This window comes from Eretmochelys imbricata, chromosome 1 (assembly GCF_965152235.1).
Source record: "Eretmochelys imbricata isolate rEreImb1 chromosome 1, rEreImb1.hap1, whole genome shotgun sequence".
In the NCBI taxonomy this organism is placed as follows: Eukaryota; Metazoa; Chordata; order Testudines; family Cheloniidae; genus Eretmochelys; species Eretmochelys imbricata.
Window position 1 is genome coordinate 45461171 of NC_135572.1, and position 20144 is coordinate 45481314.

Below are 20144 nucleotides of genomic sequence, written 5' to 3' on the forward strand. Positions count from 1 at the left end.
CATGCAGTGCCCCACCTTGACACCACCCTCCAAACTACAGTCACCAGTGTACAGCACCCCACTGCACACACCCCCACCCTTAGAATCATAGAAGATCAGGGTGGGATGAGACCTCAGGAGGTCATCTAGTCCAACCCCCTGCTCAAAGCAGGACCAACACCAACTAAATCATCCTAACCAGGGCTTTATCACGCTGGGCCTTAAAAACCTCTAAGGATGGCGATTCCACCACCTCTTGAGGTAACCAATTCTAGTGCTTCACCACCCTCCTAGTGAAATAGAGTTTCCTAATATCCAATCTAGACCTCCCCCACTGCAACTTGAGACCATTGCTCCTTGTTTTGCCATCTGCCACCACTGAGAACAGTCTAGAGCCATCCTCTTTGGAACCCCCCTTCAGATAGTTGAAGGCTGCTATCAAATCCCCCCTCACTCTTCTGCAGACTTAACAAGCCTAGTTCCCTCAGCCTCTCCTCATAAGTCATGTGCCCCAGCCCTCTGATAATTTTTGTTGCCCTCTGCTGGACTCTCCAATTTGTCTACCCTTCTGTAGTGGGGGGCCCAAAACTGGACACAATACTCCAGCTGTGGCCTCACCAGTGCTCTTCCAAACTACAGCCCTAGCAGGCAGCACTCCACTGTGACCATTCTCCAAAATAAACCGCCAGCACTACACATTGCTCTGCCCTCGCTCTTCCCCACTTCAATTACATCGCCTGGTATAATACACCCCCCAGACTACAAATCCCAGCCTGCAACGCTCTAACATTAGCTCACCCCAGACTACAACGCCCAGCATGCAAAGAGGGGCCTTTAACCCAGTCTGTACTACAACTCCCAGCATGCAAACCCCCCTCCTCCGCCACCCGCTGGCGCAATGCATGCCGGCCCCGGAGCTGGAGTGGGCGCTCTCAGCCGGCTAGATTCCACGTGGTGCGTTAGTCGCTGCTGCTGGGGAGGTGTCGCTGTGAGAGCGGCTTGCGACGCTTTTTCAACAGTGCGGTGAAGCGGGGCTGCCGTATTCCGGGTGAAAATACCGGCTGTTGTGCCGTTGCCTGGCTGAGGCGGGGAGGGAGCGGCAGGAGACGGGGCGAGAGAGGGGAGGGAGCAGCCCTCACGCCCGCCGGCTTCCCCCTGGATGGTCCGTATCGCTGGCGCGGGGCCTCCTCCTCCCTGGTCCCTGCGGTGTCCGGCGGCGCGGCGGGCTGTGAGGCGGCCGGAGGCGGCGGGTCCCGGCGGCGGGCGCTGAAGATGGACTATGACTTCAAGGTGAAGCTGACCGGGGAGCGGGAGCGGGTGGAGGACCTGTTCGAGTACGAGGGCTGCAAGGTGGGGAGAGGCACCTACGGGCACGTCTACAAAGCCAAGCGGAAAGACGGGTGAGTGAGGAGGGGGCTCCCCGTGGGTCTGCCCCGGCCCCCTGGTTCGTGTCATCCCCGGGCCGTGCGTGCCACCCCTCGCCCGCCTCTTGCTGGCCTGCCTTCCTTCCCCGGAACCTGCTGCCTCATTAACTCCCGGCCTTTTGCCCTGTGTCTGCGCCCTGTCCAGTCTCTGCTGACGTGTTACCCCCGCCCTGCCCCGTTCGTGCTGCCGCATTACCTCCCCGTCTGCGTCCTGCCCCGTTCCTGCTGCCTCATTGACCCCCGCCACATTATCTGTGCCCTGTCCCGTCCCTGCTGCCAGATTATCCCCCCGCTGCCACCTCCCCTGTGTCTGTGCCCTGCCCCGTCTCTGCTGCCGTATTATCCCCACCACCCTGCATGTGCGCTCTGCCCCATCTCTGCTGCTGCTGCTGTGTTATTCCCAGCCACTTCCCGTGTGCCTGCAGCCTGCCCCCGTTCTTCCTGCCTCATTGGCCCCCTTGTCCTCTTATGTGTCTGTATCCTGCCTCTGTCACTCCTGCCTCATTGTCCCCTGTCACGTCCCCAGTGTCTGTGCCCTGTCCCTGTACTGGCTACCTCATTTCCCCCCCACCCATCACCTCCCCCTGGCTATGTCTGTGCCCTGTTTCATTGCTGCCGCCCCCCCCCAATGTGTCTGTGTTCTGTCCGAGTCCCACGTTGCCTTTCTGCCCCCAGTTCATTGGATCCCAGTCCAGCTCCCTGAGCTATGCCCTTGCATACCCCATCACATCTTGCTCCTCTATACCCTTTCCTCCACTGCCTCTACCCAATGCTGCTTTACTGTCCCCCTCATATTTTCTCCCACCCCCATGACTGCCAGATCCCAATGGCCCTCTGTTTGTGTGCCCTATCTCTGCCTTGCACCCTTAATATTGTTTCCCCTCGCTCTGTGGCTGTATCTCTTTCCTTTAGTCGTAACTATCTCCTTGTTCTTTACTCTGTTTGTCTCCACCTGTCATTGTTAGGAACAGTCACAGATGAAAATACACTTTCTCCAAACCTTAATGCTGGTGTCTCATATTAGTACTGGCAGCATTTGAGTGGAAAATTTTCTTTGGTTGAAAAATAATCCATATAACTTTCAGGTTTTTACTTCTGGGTAAATGGCTGTATGTTAGAAAAGCCTGTCTGCCACCATCTCTTTTGTGAGATTGGATTTAATTTTCATGGTGGGTTTGTGTCTGATTTATTATTGCTAGTCACCATTTTGAGTGTTCTTGCTGGTTGCTCCTATGATTGAAATCTTAGTCCTTGAAGGGTTTTAAAGCATTTTTGAAGATGATCTATTTTTATGGCCGATTCATAGTACAGTTTTTGGGAGATGGAGGTACAGGAAAATGGAGTGATCTGTAAAAATTGTTGAAAGAATACATATGGCAAACTGTCATTTAGTTTTATTAATCCATAGCAAAGCATCACTTTTTCAATAGCACAGCAGTAGGAAGTGGGGAGCAGGAGATATAGGAAATGCAGAGCTCAGTATTCTCACTGTTCCCCTTAATTTTAGCAATGTTTGGGTTGTTCCCTTTATCTTAATTCTCGTCTCCGATTTTCTCTTTCCCTCCCTCTACCCCCTTGGGATAACTTTATTAGTCTGTCACTGGTAATTTTTCCATGAATGTTATGATGGTGCATTTTAACCATTTAAAGTGGCAATGTTTTTATATTCAATAAACTGACTTATAAAAACAGTTGCTTGCCAGTTATGGGTGAAAATTTATTAGGCTTGGTTTTATATACTTGTATCCTTATATGAACGCTAATGTCATTATTACACAGAGAACTTTTACGTAAGGGAAACTTTTCACACTTTAATATTTAAATTTTAAAGAGAATTTTAAGCATGCTTATAATGACCTTGGCATAATCATTACGGTATCTGTTTTGGAAACAATGCAAAATCTTGACAGTTGTAGTGGAAATATAGGTGAAAATTATTTAACAAAGTTTTAGCGAAGCGCTGTTCCCCTGTTTTGGATATGTACTGTTTAGCAAACGTTTCTGAAGTTGATGTGTGGTTTTTTTCTTTGATTTTTTCAAAAGGAATGCCAGTCTGTAGCCTCAAGCACAGAGCCTTAGGTGTTGAAGGGTAATTGTAACTAGCTTCTGTGTCTACTTTGGAAGTTTTTTTTGTAGTCTTTAAGCATATTGGACCTCTGCAGTGATAGGAAATTTAAAATTTGATACTACTTGTGATACATGTTTTAAAAGTAGTTTTTTCAGCAGAATCATCCATCAGTCAGTGACATTTAAGAGATTACTGTCTGGAGTTACTGCTGGCTGCATTATCGTTTGTCTCATTACATTTTTCCTGACATATGACTCAGAATAAATGTGCATTTTAAAAAAAAAAGTCTAGCTAATTTTATGCAAACATGGTCTTTAAAACAGGATTTTATTCATGACTGTTTATACTTGTATACACTTTGAAATTCCCAGTCCTCAGAAGAAAAATATCAAGGTATTTGATGTATTGCTTTATACATTTTTCTAGCTTGTTCTATTGCTGCCTTTTTTCCTTTTTCCTCCCTTCTCCCTCAAAAAAAAAAAAAAAAAAAAAAAAAAAAAAAAAAGCCTTTGAAGTAGCTCATTGATTTGCTTTAGTTGCCTATCACATGGTAAATTATAAATATTCAAACCAATATGTAATCAGTGTTCTACTTGAATGTGTGCTTAAAAAAAATCTAACTCTTTTGCTGGGATTTGGGAGAGGCAGGGATTAATTTAAATATGAAACATGACTTTTTTGTTGTATTAACTTAAGAAAAGGAACATTGTTTTACAGGCATAAATGTGCAATTGTAAGAATCTCAGTATTCTGGGCATTTTCTGAAACTAAGAAAACTAAATCTTTGGGAACTGATTTTTATTTATATATATATATATATTCAACAGAACTAATTTTAATAAACCAACATATGCTACCATACATTTGAAGGCTGTGGCTGGATTTTTTGACATCAGTCTAGTAGTAGCAAAAATGATCTGTTATATTTAGGGCACCTTTCTTCTAAAATGCTATGACAGTTGCTTCACCAGTCATTCTCACTGATGGCTTTCACAGTCACCTCTGAGGTGAAAATATACCAGTTTAAGCAGCATTATATCACAACCATAGGAAAGGAATTATAAAATAAAAATCTAGTTGGATCTAGGTTCTGGATCAAGGGAATATTTTTAAGTAGGCAGAATGTAATAATCTTGGTGTCCTAACCAAATGCTGAACTTCTGTACTCTCTGAAAAGTGTCATGGGCTCTCTAGTAACTTGATGAGGTCATGTTAGGTTTTATGCCACATCCCACAGACAGCTACTCTAGCTGTGCTGTGCCCTCTGGCACAATATGTGAGGACTTTTGTTCAGGACTGAGTCAGTCAAGAGATTATCATTTACTGAATCACCAGCATCTAATTTCATGGAGGTTTCTTACGTAAGTACTGACACAACCTGAACCTGACTAGTTTGAGATCATCCCAATAACAGTCTATGGTGGTACAGCCAGAGTTCCAGGTATTTTACAAATATGCCGTGGAATTCATTGCCTGTTGCAAAATTGTACTCAGAACTTAAATTTTCATATTTAAAAAATAAGTTTGCAGCCTTCATGGCTGCAAGGCATCTTCTGAATATAAACCAAAACAGAGTTGTCTCCCTGAATTTTGGAAGAACTACAAACAGTTGCAAGGCAGGTGTGAACTGTCCCAATTATGTTTTTGTTAACTATGAAATCCAATGATGGCAATTCAAATGTAAACATTAATTGTTTCTCTGCTCAGACATTAACAGAAATATCAAAATAGCATGTTCATTTGTAACTGTTTAAATTACACGTATTCGAATGGGAGGCATGGGGGCATTTGATTGCTAAATTGGGGAGCAAACTTCAAGGCACCAACATTTTAAACTGCATAAATTAGGTATAATCTGGTATGAAGTACGTAGAGCATTGATTATAGCTATTAGGCCATGATTTCTTGGTTTGTTAGGAAGCTATGCAGGCTCCTCCTTTTCCAAAAGTGTCCCCAGTTCCTAATAAACCTAAATCCCTCCTCCAAAGACCATCATCTCTTCCACACATTTAGAGACGGGCAGAACTGTAGGGTATGTGGCCCTGTGCGTGTAACTGGAAGCATTTCAGAGAATGCTACCATGGAGTTCCTGCACCTTAAGCCCTTTCCTAACAGCCTGACTTTGGTCTCTGGGACTTCTCTTCTGTCTTTCTCCATGTCACTGTAACCTATGTTTACCATGACCACCAATCCTCCCCAGCACTGCATATCTGTCTAGATGTTTCAGGAGGTCCACAACCTTTGCACCTGGTAGGCAATTCACCATGCAGTTCTCCTGGTCATCACAAACCCAACTATCTATATTTCTGATGATCAAATCCCCCATTACTAGTGCCTGTCTATTCCTAATAACTGGGGTTCTCTCCCTCGGAGAGGTATCCTCAGTGTGAGAGGATACCGTGACATCATCTGGATGGAGGGTTTCAAGATATTCTCCTTCCTTGAGGCTTTCATCCTCTTTAACAACAGACGCTGTCAGATTGAGAGTGGGACCTCTCTACTGTTTCATTGAAAGTCTCATCTCTGTATCTCCCCTTAGCTCCTACAGTTCAGCCACTCAGACTCTGAGGGTCATGAGCTACTTGCCCCAAATGAACTCATATGCCTACAAGGCAGAAGAATAATACATTCTGCATTTAGAGCAATAAACTCTGCTGCTGGAATTCTGCCTGCTTGAATTAAACTCAGTTCGCCCCCTCCTTTTTCTCAGGTTTATGTATGTCTCTCTCAGGACCCTGACAATTTCTGAAAGCCTATTCTGTGTGGCAAGGCACAATTATATTTATGTAGCACTTAATGAAAATGTTTCTAAATAGTTAATTTACAAAGAGAAAATTTGTTTATGATTAGAGTAAGAATAGAAAATTATGAAGTATAGCCAGTAGGTGACATGTAGTAATTACCTATTTAAGTGTAACAACAATGAAATCCATTGAGGGCAATCTTGAAATATAGCAAAATCTGGTGTTTTTATTAACTGTTTTCTTTATTCCTCTCTTTTTGGGGAAGAGATATATATGTGGTGAGTGGAGTTAAGCTAGCTAACATTTTCTTAATCATTGTTCTAATTCAGACTTGCAGTGCCACTTTTTTTTTCTTTTTTCTTTTCCTCAATGGAGGCAGCATAACAAAATTTTTGTTGTTGTTTTGTAATAACGTTTCAGCAGGTGTAACTTCCAATGTGTATTAGGTGTTGTTTATCTTAGGAGTGTTAACTAAAGTTGAAGAGAGAGTATCTCATCTGGGTATATCAAACTTTGAAAATATTACCAGTTGTTTCCTGTCACCCAATCAAATCCAATACAAAACTTCTTCATGAAGGTCTGTAGGAATTGCATAAGGAATGAGATGGTGAATAATATGAAGGCTTTCTTATTCTTTGTATAAATCAATGGTTTGGCCTCCATTTGTAATACTGTGTGCAGTAGTAGCAATCCCATCTCAAAAAGGATATTGGGGAACTAGAGTGAGTGCAGAGAAGAGCAGGAATCATAGAATATCAGGGTTGGAAGGGACCTTAGGAGGTTATCTAGTCCAACCCCCTGCTCAAAGCAGTACCAATCCCCAACTAAATGATCCTATTGGCGAAGCCCGTCCACTGCTAAAGGATCCCCCCCCCCCAGCCTAAGAGGGGGATCCACCCAACTAAATGATGGAAGGCATGGAAAAAATTCTTGTATAAAAGAGTGAAAAGATTGAGATTTGTTTACCTTAGAAAAGTGATGAATGAGGGGACATGATAAAAACGAATGGTGTAGAGAAGGTTACTTGCCCTCACTGACACAAATTTGCTCCTTATTTCCAGTCTGAATTGGTTTAGCTTAGTCTTTCAGCTGTACCGGGAAGGTGAAGATTTATTTTGAAGTATAATTGTTAATGACAATGAACAAGTATTCTTAGACAAAATGCTAGAGAAGAGGTTGAAATTTCAGTTAAGTGCATCACATACAGCATCTGAAATTGCTGAACTGGAGCAGCTGAGACTCTGCAAATTACAAATTGCAAGCAATGCATGGAAGTTACAAAGTCAGCAGGTAAACCTGCAGCATTTAACTCCTGTGAACTAGAGTATAGAATTTACAAATTCCACTTGCTTTGCCTGCTGTATATGTAAAATGTACATGGCTTCTAATTAAAATTAGAATATTTGTCCTGGGTTTTTCTGTAATTTCCGTTACCATAATAGCTAAACACTTCCCAGTTAAACTAGCTTTGCATAATGAGGATCCTAGTACATTTCATGGAGCTGTCTGCTCTCCAGTAAGAGGCTGTATTCATGATATACATATTTCTTCTTCCTCACATTCTCTCACCCCATTTATTCTGTTTAGAGTTTTCTCAAGGAGGGTCGAAAGGTACTCACTCTGGATTAGTCTGATCTTCTCTAGAAACTTGCCTACAGCCTAGCTTCCTTACCAAGAATTTGAATCTTTGTCCCTCATGTGGTTCATTTTGGCCTTTTTGGTGTGTTATCCTAGAGGAGTACAGCTGTACATTTGAATGTTACTTCTGGACTAGGGAGTTTTTTTTAAAAAAACTAGAGTTTAATAAAACTGGGTATTGAAGAAACACAGCTTTTTCAGTCCCTGTTGCTGTTGAGTCCTTTTGGAACACCCCAAACTCTGCTGCTGCAATCACACCCCACTCTTTGGGACTGTTCCCTTTGACCTCCTCAGACGACCTTCAGCCCTTAAGGGACAGGGGACACACAAACATGACCCTGTCATTCCCTTATGAGTGCCTCATGTATAGGTGGAGAGACTGTTGATGCAGCTTGTTCCTGGTTTGAAGTTCATGATCAAGGTCTCCATCTGGTAATGGAAGCCAGCATAGAGAGAGGAATACAGGGACGATGTGTTCAACAAGAGCCTCAAGTACCCATTTCTACTTTGTTTCAGATGCATTAAGTTGAGTAATCCAGTCTGGAAATGACAGATGCATGGACCACAGTGACCAGATTCTCCTGTGGGAAATAATGGACAAAGTTTGCTAGAAGGAAGTCAGCAATCCCCTTGTTGCTGCCTGGTATTCTAGGTCGAGTGATAGATGAGCATTCTGTTTCATTAACAGGGGTTTGGTGTATTCTTGATCTTTATACTTCAAAATCTGCTAAAGGTTGCTCTCTAAACTTTTATTTAATAATTCAGGGTTTTGTTGATCTGATGGTGGGAATATTGTAACTGATGCAGTCATTGAACGTTGGCTTTTGTTTCATTAGATTTTTTTAATCATCATCCTGATCGTACATAAAACAACTTTGTGGGGCACAATGATGTGGAGATTTATTTGTCAAGGCCAAAGTGCACAACTGTAACTGTGGTTAAGCAGTTCAGTGCTTCTACAGCTTAGCAGCAGAGAAGGTAGCGACCACCAAACTCCAGCATGTGTTGTGACATTAACTGACATCCTGGATGCCTCACATTTGGGGTAGGGCACAGCACAGAGACAGGTCTATTGGCATGAAAAAGATCTCTTTATGACCATGGACGCTTGCAGGATCTCCATTCTTGTATTGCTTAAACTTCTCTGCAGCTTTTGGCACAGTGGACCATGAGATGCTGTTAACCCACCTATATGATTTAGCAGGAGTAGATGGCCCAGTACTACAGTGGATGCAATTGGCTATTTCCAGCAGAACTCAAAGTAGTGATGTGTAATAGCTCCTTTCTGAAGGCTCTCATCTGTGAGATCCTGTAGGGATCCATACTATCCCTATTTCTCTTCAATATCTATATGAGACCACTGCAAAAGATAGTGAGACTCCACGAGCTCTGCTGCCAACAGTATGCTGATGATTCTCCACTGATGCAACCACAGCCACTATTAAAATGTCAGAATGCTTACAAGAAATCAAGCCGAATTTGGGCAAGACTGAAGTGATGCTGATTAGAAAGAGGAAATGCTTTGACGAACTAGCTAAGATGTCTCCAACTTCCACTGAAGGCATACAGCTCCCAATTGTCAAAGTGGTGTGAAGCCTTGAGATCCTGTTTGACACTCCTCACTAAGTGTGAGTGAACAGGTAGCATCAATATCTATTTAAAAAAAAAAAAGCCTTTTTCTATAACCAGGTTGCTTGGAAACCTCGCTCCTTCCTCCCAGTGAGGAGCAAGCCTCAGTATTCATCACCTATGGAAATTTACTGTATCTGAAGCTAAATGTAAGGACGAAGCACAGCCTTCAGCTGATACAGGATGCAAATGCCCACCTTCTACATGGATTATGCTGCTGAGAGCATATGAGGCCTGTGCTCAAATTCCTCTACTGGCTCCCAGTCAACTTTTGTTACTAGTTTAAGGCTTTGGTTCTAGTTGTCAGAGCAACTAATGGATCAAGGCCCAGCTACATCAAAGATGGAATTTTGATTTATGAACCTCTGCAACAGCTGTGCTCCTCTAGGATAATGCAAATTATAAAGACCAGGACAAAACTCCTGAGAGCTGGGGATAAAACTTTCTCAGGTGAGGGAACTGTGGCTACGGAAGAAACTTCCACAGCAGTTCAGGTGAATCCAGTGTCTGAGAATCTTCAGGAAATATTTCAAAATCTCTTTGAAAAGGACTTTCTACAATAAGAATGACACTCAACACTGACGCTCCATTCTACCCAATAAATCCCTACCAACCTTCACCCCTCCCGCCCCCAGCTAAAAAATTAAAAACCAGCCCTGCCCCAAACAGATACTTCTCCCTTTTAAGGGTAAAATGATAAAGACTCCAGGAAATCTATTGGGACCTTGACTGTTGTTATTGATTTTACGTGGAAGTTGCTTAGCTACTGCAGTGAGTGGCAGTATAAAATGTAAAGATAGATAATTGTCCAGGTAGAGAAGATCTTCTGGAAAGACCAGATGTCTTAAAAAATGAGGTAAGAGACTAGCTGCAACTCTAGCAGGGTCAGGTCTTGCCATCCCTAATCCTTCTATTTGGTATAGTCAAAAGTGCAGTACATATTTATGGTACTTTGGAAAACAAAGTTAGCATCCAAATTCTTGGCTCCAGAATCAGAGCGCTAAATTAGACTGTGGTGAGCACTGGAAAGCAGGATCATGAGTATCAAGTAGCTTGTCTAGTGCAAATATTGGAGAGTCAATAACTCGTTTGAAAACCATCTAAGCCTAAATATGAATTAGGCTAATGTGCCAGCACTCAGGTGGGTGATATTACATTAGCAATACAAAGTATAACTTCTAAGTTCTGTGCATAGGAGAAGATGAGACTTCACTTGTACAAACCCCAGGCAAAGAAACTTCCAGACCACGTTAAGTCATATAATCTTGCACTCTAGCAATGTCTGACTAGCACCAGTTTTTTGTAGCTTTCTTGAAAGGTTGTATGTGAGCCAAGTGCACAATAGGAAAATGAACCATTGCTGGCAATGTTTTTTTAGCAGCAGTTTCCTCCTTTTGGGGAAAAAAGAGTGCTAACGTTAGTTGGACAAAATGGTCTTAAATAGTTAAAAATTTACTTTGATGTTCTCAATAGCTGTCAGATACTTTATAAGGCTTCATCTGATTGTCATAGTACTTGAACACTTCAAACATTTAATGAATTTTATCCTTCACTTAGGGGTATTATACCCATTTTACAGAGAGAGAACTGAAGTGCAGAGAGTCGTGACATGTGCAGGGTCAAGCAAAGTCTCTGACAGAGCTGGGAATTGAATTTGTGTATCCTGAGTCCTAATGCCTTAAGCAGAAGACCGTCCCTCCTCACTGGAGAAATCATTCCTAGGAAAGAAACATAATAGCATAGAGAAGGTTCTCATGTATTCTGTAGTCTCTAGACATCAGTTATTCAACAAGCTATTTGACAGAGGGGATGCACAAAACTTTGGTGCAGTTATTTCAAAGAAAATTCTTTCAGAGGACAACATGGCCAAAGTTCCCAGCCAATGGGAGCTGCAGAACTGAGGCTTGGGGTGCAGCTGAGGCAGCACATGGAGCTGGGGAGCTGAGGCTGCCACTTCCCAGGACCTGGGTAAGGAGCCTGCCCCCCTCCCTAGCACCTGCAGCGGTCTCCCCATGCTGCGACTCGCCCCCCGAGCGCCCGCTTCCCCCTCCCCAGCACCTGCGGCACCCCCTGAGTTCCCCTCCCCCCCGGTTTTAGTCAGGGGTATTTTTAGTAAAAGTCATGAATAGGTCATGGGTCCGTGAATTTTTTTTTACTGCCAGTGACCTGTCCATGTGGTGGGAACAGCATGAGGAACCCCCTGGCTCCTCAGCCACCTAGTTGCTGCAGAGACACATGGAGCTGGGTGGGGAGCATCTGCCAGCCCTGCCAAACCCCCCCCCTCCCGCCACTTCCTGGTGGTCTGCACAGTTGGCTAGTCATGTGGTATTAGCTGCTTTTGTTGCTAGCTGCTTAATTTTATTAAGAGGCGTAAAGTACACTAAACTTCCTTCCATGTAAGCAATTGCTGTAGTAGCTTACACAGTAGCATTAGTGCAAATGAGAAGGCAGGTGTCATGAGACCATCTTTCTATTAAAATTTGGCTTATGCCAGTAGAAAATTTAACAACTTTTTTTTTAATCAGTATTTCATGGAGTCAGAATTAGGGATAGCGTAACACAGATTAAGAGTTGTAAATCATACACTTGACAATGATCCTTTATCATAACCATACTAAAGCAACTGAAACTAAAAAGTGGTTTCCTCTTGTGTTCTTCCCAATTCTTTCTTAGGTTATGTAGACACTACGGAATTAGGTCGAATTTATAGAAGTCAGTGTTTTAGAAATCAGTTTTATATATTCGAATGTGTGTGTCCCCACAGAAGATGCTCTAAGTGCATTAAGTGCATTAACTCGGCGGAGTGCTTCCACAGTACCGAGGCAAGCGTCGACTTCCGGAGTGTTGCACTGTGGATAGCTATCCCACAGTTCCCGCAGTCTCCGCTGCCCATTGGAATTCTGGGTTGAGATCCCAATGCCTGATGGGGCTAAAACATTGTCGCGGGTGGTTCTGGGTACATATCGTCAGGCCCCGTTCCCTCCCTCCCTCCGTGAAAGCAAGGGCAGACAATCGTTTCGCGCCTTTTTTCCTGAGTTACCTGTGCAGACACCATACCACGGCAAGCATGGAGCCAGCTCAGGTAAACATCACCGTATGTCTCCTGGGTGCTGGCAGACGCGGTACTGCATTGCTACACAGTAACAGCAACCCATTGCCTTCTGGCAGCAGATGGTGCAATATGACTGGTAGCCGTTATCGTCATGTCCGAGGTGCTCCTGGCCACGTCGGCCAGGAGCGCCTGGGCAGACATGGGTGCAGGGACTAAATTTGGAGTGACTTGACCAGGTCATTCTCTTTAGTCGTGCAGTCAGTCCTATTGAACCGTCTTACGGTGAGCAGGCAGACGATACGGATTGCTAGCAGTCGTACTGTACCATCTTCTGCCGGACAGGCAAGAGATGAGGATGGCTAGCAGTCGTATTGCACCATCTTCTGCTGAGCAGCCATGAGATGTGGATGGCATGCAGTCCTTCTGCACCGTCTGCTGCCAGCCAAAGACGTAAAAGATAGATGGAGTAGATCAAAACAAGAAATAGACCAGATTTGTTTTGTACTCATTTGCTTCTCCCCCTCCCCTGTCTAGGGGACTCATTCCTCTAGGTCACACTGCAGTCACTCACAGAGAAGGTGCAGCGAGGTAAATCTAGCCATGTATCAATCAGAGGCCAGACTAACCTCCTTGTTCCAATAAGAACAATAACTTAGGTGCACCATTTCTTATTGGAACCCTCCGTGAAGTCCTGCCTGAAATACTCCTTGATGTAAAGCCGCCCCCTTCGTTGATTTTAGCTCCCTAAAGCCAACCCTGTAAGCCATGTTGTCAGTCGCCCCTCCCTCCGTCAGAGCAATGGCAGACAATCGTTCCGCGCCTTTTTTCTGTGCAGATGCCATACCAAGGCAAGCATGGAGGCCGCTCAGCTCACTTTGGCAATTAGGAGCACATTAAACACCACATGCATTATCCAGCAGTATATGCAGCACCAGAACCTGGCAGAGCGATACCGGGCGAGGAGGCGACGTCAGCGCGGTCACGTGAGCGATCAGGACATGGACACAGATTTCTCTGAAAGCATGGGCCCTGCCAATGGTGCTAATGGGGCAGGTTCATGCGGTAGAACGCCGATTCTGGGCTCGGGAAACAAGCACAGACTGGTGGGACCGCATAGTGTTGCAGGTCTGGGATGATTCCCAGTGGCTGCGAAACTTTCGCATGCGTAAGGGCACTTTCATGGAACTTTGTGACTTGCTTTCCCCTGCCCTGAAGCACATGAATACCAAGATGAGAGCAGCCCTCACAGTTGAGAAGCGAGTGGTGATAGCCCTGTGGAAGCTTGCAACGCCAGACAGCTACCGGTCAGTTGGGAATCAATTAGGAGTGGGCAAATCTACTGTTGGGGCTGCTGTGATGCAAGTAGCCCACGCAATCAAAGATCTGCTGATATCAAGGGTAGTGACCCTGGGAAATGTGCAGGTCCTAGTGGATGGCTTTGCTGCAATGGGATTCCCTAACTGTGGTGGGGCGATAGACGGAACCCATATCCCTATCTTGGCACCGGAGCACCAAGCCGGCGAGTCCATAAACCGCAAGGGGTATTTTTCAGTAGTGCTGCAAGCTCTGGTGGATCACAAGGGACGTTTCACCAACATCAACGTGGGATGGCCGGGAAAGGTACATGATGCTCGCGTCTTCAGGAACTCTGGTCTGTTTCAAAAGCTGCAGGAAGGGACTTTATTCCCAGACCAGAAAATAACTGTTGGGGACATTGAAATGCCTATATGTATCCTTGGGGACCCAGCCTACCCCTTAATGCCATGACTCATGAAGCCGTACACAGGCAGCCTGGACAGTAGTCAGGAGCTGTTCAACTACAGGCTGAGCAAGTGCAGAAGGGTGGTAGAATGTGCATTTGGACGTTTAAAGGCGCGCTGGCGCAGTTTACTGACTCGCTTAGACCTCAGCGAAACCAATATTCCCACTGTTATTACTGCTTGCTGTGTGCTCCACAATATCTGTGAGAGTAAGGGGGAGATGTTTATGGCGGGGTGGGAGGTTGAGGCAAATCGCCTGGCTGCTGGTTACGCGCAGCCAGACACCAGGGCGGTTAGAAGAGCACAGGAGGGCGCGGTACGCATCAGAGAAGCTTTGAAAACCAGTTTCATGACTGGCCAGGCTACGGTGTGAAAGTTCTGTTTGTTTCTCCTTGATGAAACCCCCCGGCCCTTGGTTCACTCTACTTCCCTGTAAGCTAACCACCTTCCCCTCCTCCCTTTAATCATTGCTTGCAGAGGCAATAAAGTCATTGTTGCTTCACATTCATGCATTCTTTATTCATTCATCACACAAATAGGGGGATAAGTGCCAAGGTAGCCCAGGAGGGGTGGTGGAGGAGGGAAGGAAAATGCCACACAGCACTTTAAAAGTTTACAACTTTAAAATTTATTGAATGCCAGCCTTCTGTTTTTTGGGCAATCCTCTGTGGCAGAGTGGCTGGTTGGCCGGTGGCCCCCCACCGCGTTCTTGGGCGTCTGGGTGTGGAGGCTATGGAACTTGGGGAGGAGGGCGGTTGGTTACACAGGGGCTGTAGTGGCAGTCTGTGCTCCAGCTGCCTTTGCTGCAGCTCAACCATACACTGGAGCATACTGGTTTGATCCTCCAGCAGCCTCAGCATTGAATCCTGCCTCCTCTCATCACGCTGCTGCCACATTTGAGCTTCAGCCCTCTCCTCAGCCCGCCACCTCTCCTCCCGGTCATTTTGTGCTTTCCTGCACTCTGACATTATTTGCCTCCACGCATTCGTCTGTGCTCTGTCAGTGTGGGAGGACAGCATGAGCTCAGAGAACATTTCATCACGAGTGAGTTTTTTTTTCTTTCTAATCTTCACTAGCCTCTGGGAAGGAGAAGATCCTGTGATCATTGAAACACATGCAGCTGGTGGAGGGAAAAAAAAAGGGACAGCGGTATTTAAAAAGACACATTTTATAAAACAGTGGCTACAGTCTTTCAGGGTAAACCTTGCTGTTAACATTACATACATAGCACATGTGCTTTCGTTACATGGTCGCATTTTGCCTCCCCCCACCGCGTGGCTACCCCCTCAACCCTCCCCGCGGCTAACAGCGGGGAACATTTCTGTTCAGTCGCAGGCAAACAGCTCAGCAGGAACAGGCTCCTCTGAATGTCCCCTGAAGAAAAGCACCCTATTTCAACCAGGAGACCATGAATGATATCTCACTCTCCTGAGGCTAACACAGAGAGATAAAGAACGGATGTTGTTTGAACGCCAGCAAACATACACTGCAATGCTTTGTTGTACAATGATTCCTGAGTATGTGTTACTGGCCTGGAGTGGTAAAGTGTCCTACCATGAAGGACGCAATAAGGCTGCCCTCCCCAGAAACCTTTTGCAAAGGCTTTGGGAGTACATCCAGGAGAGCCGCGAATGCCAGGGCAAAGTAATCCTTTCACATGCTTGCTTTTAAACCATGTATAGTATTTTAAAAGGTACACTCACCGGAGGTCCCTTCTCTGCCTGCCGGGTCCAGGAGGCAGCCTTGGGTGGGTTCGGGGAGTACTGGCTCCAGGTCCAGGGTGAGAAACAGTTCCTGGCTGTCGGGAAAACCGGTTTCTCCGCTTGCTTGCTGTGAGCTATCTACAACCTCATCATCATCATCTTCTTCGTCCCCAAAACCTGCTTCCGTGTTGCCTCCATCTCCATTGAAGGAGTCAAACAACACAGCTGGGGTAGTGTTGGCTGAACCCCCTAAAATGGCATGCAGCTCATCATAGAAGCGGCATGTTTGGGGCTCTGACCCGGAGCGGCTGTTCGCCCCTCTGGTTGGCTTGCCTCAGCTCCTTAAGTTTCACGCGGCACTGCTTCGGATCTCTGTTATGGCCTCTGTCCTTCATGCCCTGGGAGATTTTGACAAAGGTTTTGGCATTTTGAAAACTGGAATGGAGTTCTGATAGCACAGATTCCTCTCCCCATACAGTGATCAGATCCCGTACCTCCCGTTCGGTCCATGCTGGAGCTCTTTTGCGATTCTGGGACTCCATCATGGTCACCTGTGCTGATGAGCTCTGCATGGTCACCTGCCGCTTGCCACGCTGCCCAAACAGGAAATGAGATTCAAAAGTTCACAGTTCTTTTCCTGTCTACCTGGCCAGTGCATCTGAGTTGAGAGTGCTGTCCAGAGCGGTCACAGTGGAGCACTCTGGGATAGCTCCCGGAGGCCAATACCATCGAATTGTGTCCACAGTACCCCAAATTTGACCCGGCAAGGCCAATTTAAGCGCTAATCCACTTGTCAGGGGTGGAGTACAGAAATCGATTTTTAAGAGCCCTTTAAGTCGAAATAAAGGGCTTCATCGTGTGGACGGGTGCAGGTTTACATTGATTTAACGCTGCTAAATTCGACCTAAAGTCCTAGTGTAGACAGAGGTGACTGCTTTCTCCCACATTAACCCAACATGTGCTCTCTCTGTCTTCTCGTGGTGTACTCTTTGCTTCAGTTGCTTCCTTCATATCATGAAAAAAGAAAAGAAGTACTAGTGGCACCTTAGAGATTAACCAATTTATTTGAGCATAAGCTTTCGTGAGCTACAGCTCACTTTATCGGATGCATTCAGTGGAAAATACTGATGCATCCGATGAAGTGCGCTGTAGCTCACGAAAGCTTATGCTCAAATAAATTGGTTAGTCTCTAAGGTGTCACTAGTAACTTCTTTTCTTTTTGCGAATACAGACTAACACGGCTGCTACTCTGAAATCTTCATATCATGAGAGAAGCAACCTTCTTTTCTTTCATGTACTTCAATAAAACCCATTTCTTAGGCTTAGCTTTGCAACCCTAAGTTCGCCAGTCTTTGAATAGCTCCCTTGCCTGCCTCTGCTGTTGGCTCATAGCTTTCCCAAGCAGCATCAGAGTGAAGTTAATGATGTTAGTTTCACTGCTGTCTACAGAGCTCTGAAAAATACCAGTGACACTAACTAGAGTTTTGTAATTCCATTCTGCTGCTGCTTTTGAGGAGCATAAGAAACGGCAGAAGCAGTACAGCCGTCTGTCTGTGTGATGCAGGAGTGCTTAGATGCTACAGTGATGGAAGGCCATATAAATGGATGGATGGCATTGCATTAATTCATATTTGGAAAGTGGTTTTTGAAACCATGGATTAGAATTTCTTAAACTAACTTACGGGAGGAAGAAGCAGGGGAGGGGCATTGGCTTCTGTGCCCGCAAGGGCTGGGGGGGAAGATACCAGCGAAAGGAGGACACTCAGGCATAAGAATAGTAAACTATGCTTTACTGAAGGAAGGAAGAATTTACGCTCCAATCTGCATGGGGAGCCCCTAGGACACGCAGAGGGGCTGCAGGGGACTCTGGTCATTCAGGACAGCTGACCAAGGAGGAGTCCACCGGAGGGGAGTCCTCTGCTGCTCTATATTCTCCACGCTTATCTCGGGGTACATGGGGTCAACAGCTGGTTACATTGTTATATATATAATTTATGCTTATTACATAAACTGACTCGTAACATAGCTCAGCATATTTTTGCCTGTAAACAATATCTTTTGGCAGGGGCTATCGGACAAAGTTCATTGAAACTGCCTGCATCCTCTGCTTACATCCAGTCACATACTCAGTCCACCACTTAGCTCCTCGCCAATCTTCTGCAACCTTGCCCCTATGCTTCCCAGGGCTGAAATCACTGACTTGGAGGGGCTTAGTGGGTCCTGCACAGTGATCTTGTGGGGAGGATTCCCATTGGCCAGGGGATCTCGGAGTGGGCTTTGAAGAGGCAGAATGGCTGAATTCCCTGGCTGAGCCGCCTTTCCTTCTTAGAGCTGGGAGTGGGACAGGAATAATCAGGGGAAAGTTGGGGACTTTGCCAGGGCTGAAATAATTGATGGGTGGGTGGGGGAAACAGCAGAGAAGGTCCCTTTTCAGGGAACTTCAGGAGTAGTGACACAGCTCCGGTGATCACAGGTTTCCCTTTGGCAGGGGGCTTAGGAGTTCCTACACAAGGTTTGAGTGTTGAAGGGTTCCCCTTCCCCAGATTCTCCAAGAGCTAGCAGCAACCTGGAGTGCAGGCTCCACTTGGTGCCAGCAGCTGGACCGCCAAACTAGGATGGGATAGTGGATTTCCTGGGCCCTGTCCAGACATTAGGGGGCCGGCACAGCAAGCACCCCCGTGGTGGAGTTCAGGCATTGACCCCACCCTCTAGGCTGTACGTAGACACAGGACTGGTGTAATGGTTAGTACCCCAGAGAGTGTGGGTACTTCCAGCAGCTGAATATTGCAGATCAAACATCTTCAGATCCCCTCAGAGGGAAAGTAGGGACATGGGTCAATGCGGTTGGGACTGCTTTCCATGTATTTGGGGGTGGGGGGACTTGGGGGTGAGGAGCATGGTGTAGTGAGTGCCACTGCAGCTAACAGTCCCAGTCTTTCAGCAAGGCAAGCTTAACCATAAATAGCTGCTCCAATCATAGTGTACCTTCTCAATACTAACCGAGTTAATAGGGCAATATATAGAAAGCTATGATGGACGGTGGGGCAGAGAGCAATAAGAAGGGCATAGAGTAAGTTGGATCTAGGTAGGTGAGTGTCGCCTATCTGAGGTGTGCAGATGTTGTCAAACAAATAATTGAAGAGAGGCTTTCCCTTATCAAAATATAGCAAATCAGTCTGCCAGATCCACAATACATTTAGGGATATAGCATGGGTCCATTTGGAGGAACTTAGATTGATGGCTCCACTGTGTATGGGAATGAAGTGGGACCAGACTGAACATGAAATAGTTAGAACAGATGATTTTGGCTTGTCTGGTGTCCATCCTTTGTACTGATAGTGGGTTATAAATTCCACTTATAAAGCTAAAAGAAAAGGAGTACTTGTAGCACTTTAGAGACTAACAATTTGAGCATAAGCTTTCATGCGCTACAGCTCACTTCATCTTAGCTAGTAACTATGATTAGGGCTGTGAGTCTGTCATGGAGGTCACAGTTTCCATGACTTTCTGTGACCTCCGTGACTTCTGCAGTGGCCTTGGCAGCCCTTGGGCCAGCAGCAGCAGTTTGGGTGTGTGGGAGGGGGCTCAGGGCTGGGGCAGAGGGTTGGAGTGTAGGGTGGTGCTTACCTTGGGGTGGGGGGGCTCCTCGCCTCCCACTGGCATGGCTCTGTAGCTTCTAGGCAGAGGGGCCAGGGGGCTCAGTTCGCTTCCCGCCCCCGCAGTTCCCTTTGGCTGCAGTTCCTGGCCAATGGGAGCTGCGCAGCTGGCGCTTGTGGTGGGAGCAGTGCACGGAGCTCCCTTACTCCATCTGCCACATAGGAGCTGCAGAGACACGCGGAACCAGGTAGGGAGCCCCTGGCAGCCCAGCCCCCTCCGCCCAGCACCAGGAGGGGTCCTGGGCCACCTCCCCCAGCACCCACGGTGCCCCCGGATCGCCCGTCCACCCCAGAGCACCTGAAGTCCTCCGCCCAAGTTTTATATAGGGGTATATAGTAAAAGTCATGGACAGGACACGGGCCATGAATTTTTGTTTACTGCACGTGACCTGTCTATGACTTTTACTAAAAATACCTGTGACTAAATGTAGCCTTAACTATGATGAGCCTTCATTGACAGCAAATGTTGTTGGAACTTATATTGGATACAG

At 46.0% G+C, this 20144-nt stretch overlaps 1 protein-coding gene across 3 annotated transcripts in view; it reads left to right on the forward strand.

The window, feature by feature from the left end:
- Positions 1 to 1043: 1043 nt before the first annotated feature.
- Positions 1044 to 20144, forward strand: part of CDK8 (cyclin dependent kinase 8) — a 198210-nt gene continuing 179109 nt past the window's right edge. For all 3 annotated transcript variants that reach the window (XM_077809605.1, XM_077809614.1, XM_077809624.1), the window contains exon 1: positions 1044 to 1379. In XM_077809605.1, coding sequence (XP_077665731.1) covers positions 1252 to 1379 — 128 coding nt within the window. In that variant the 5' untranslated portion in view covers positions 1044 to 1251. The remainder of the gene's footprint in view (positions 1380 to 20144) is intronic.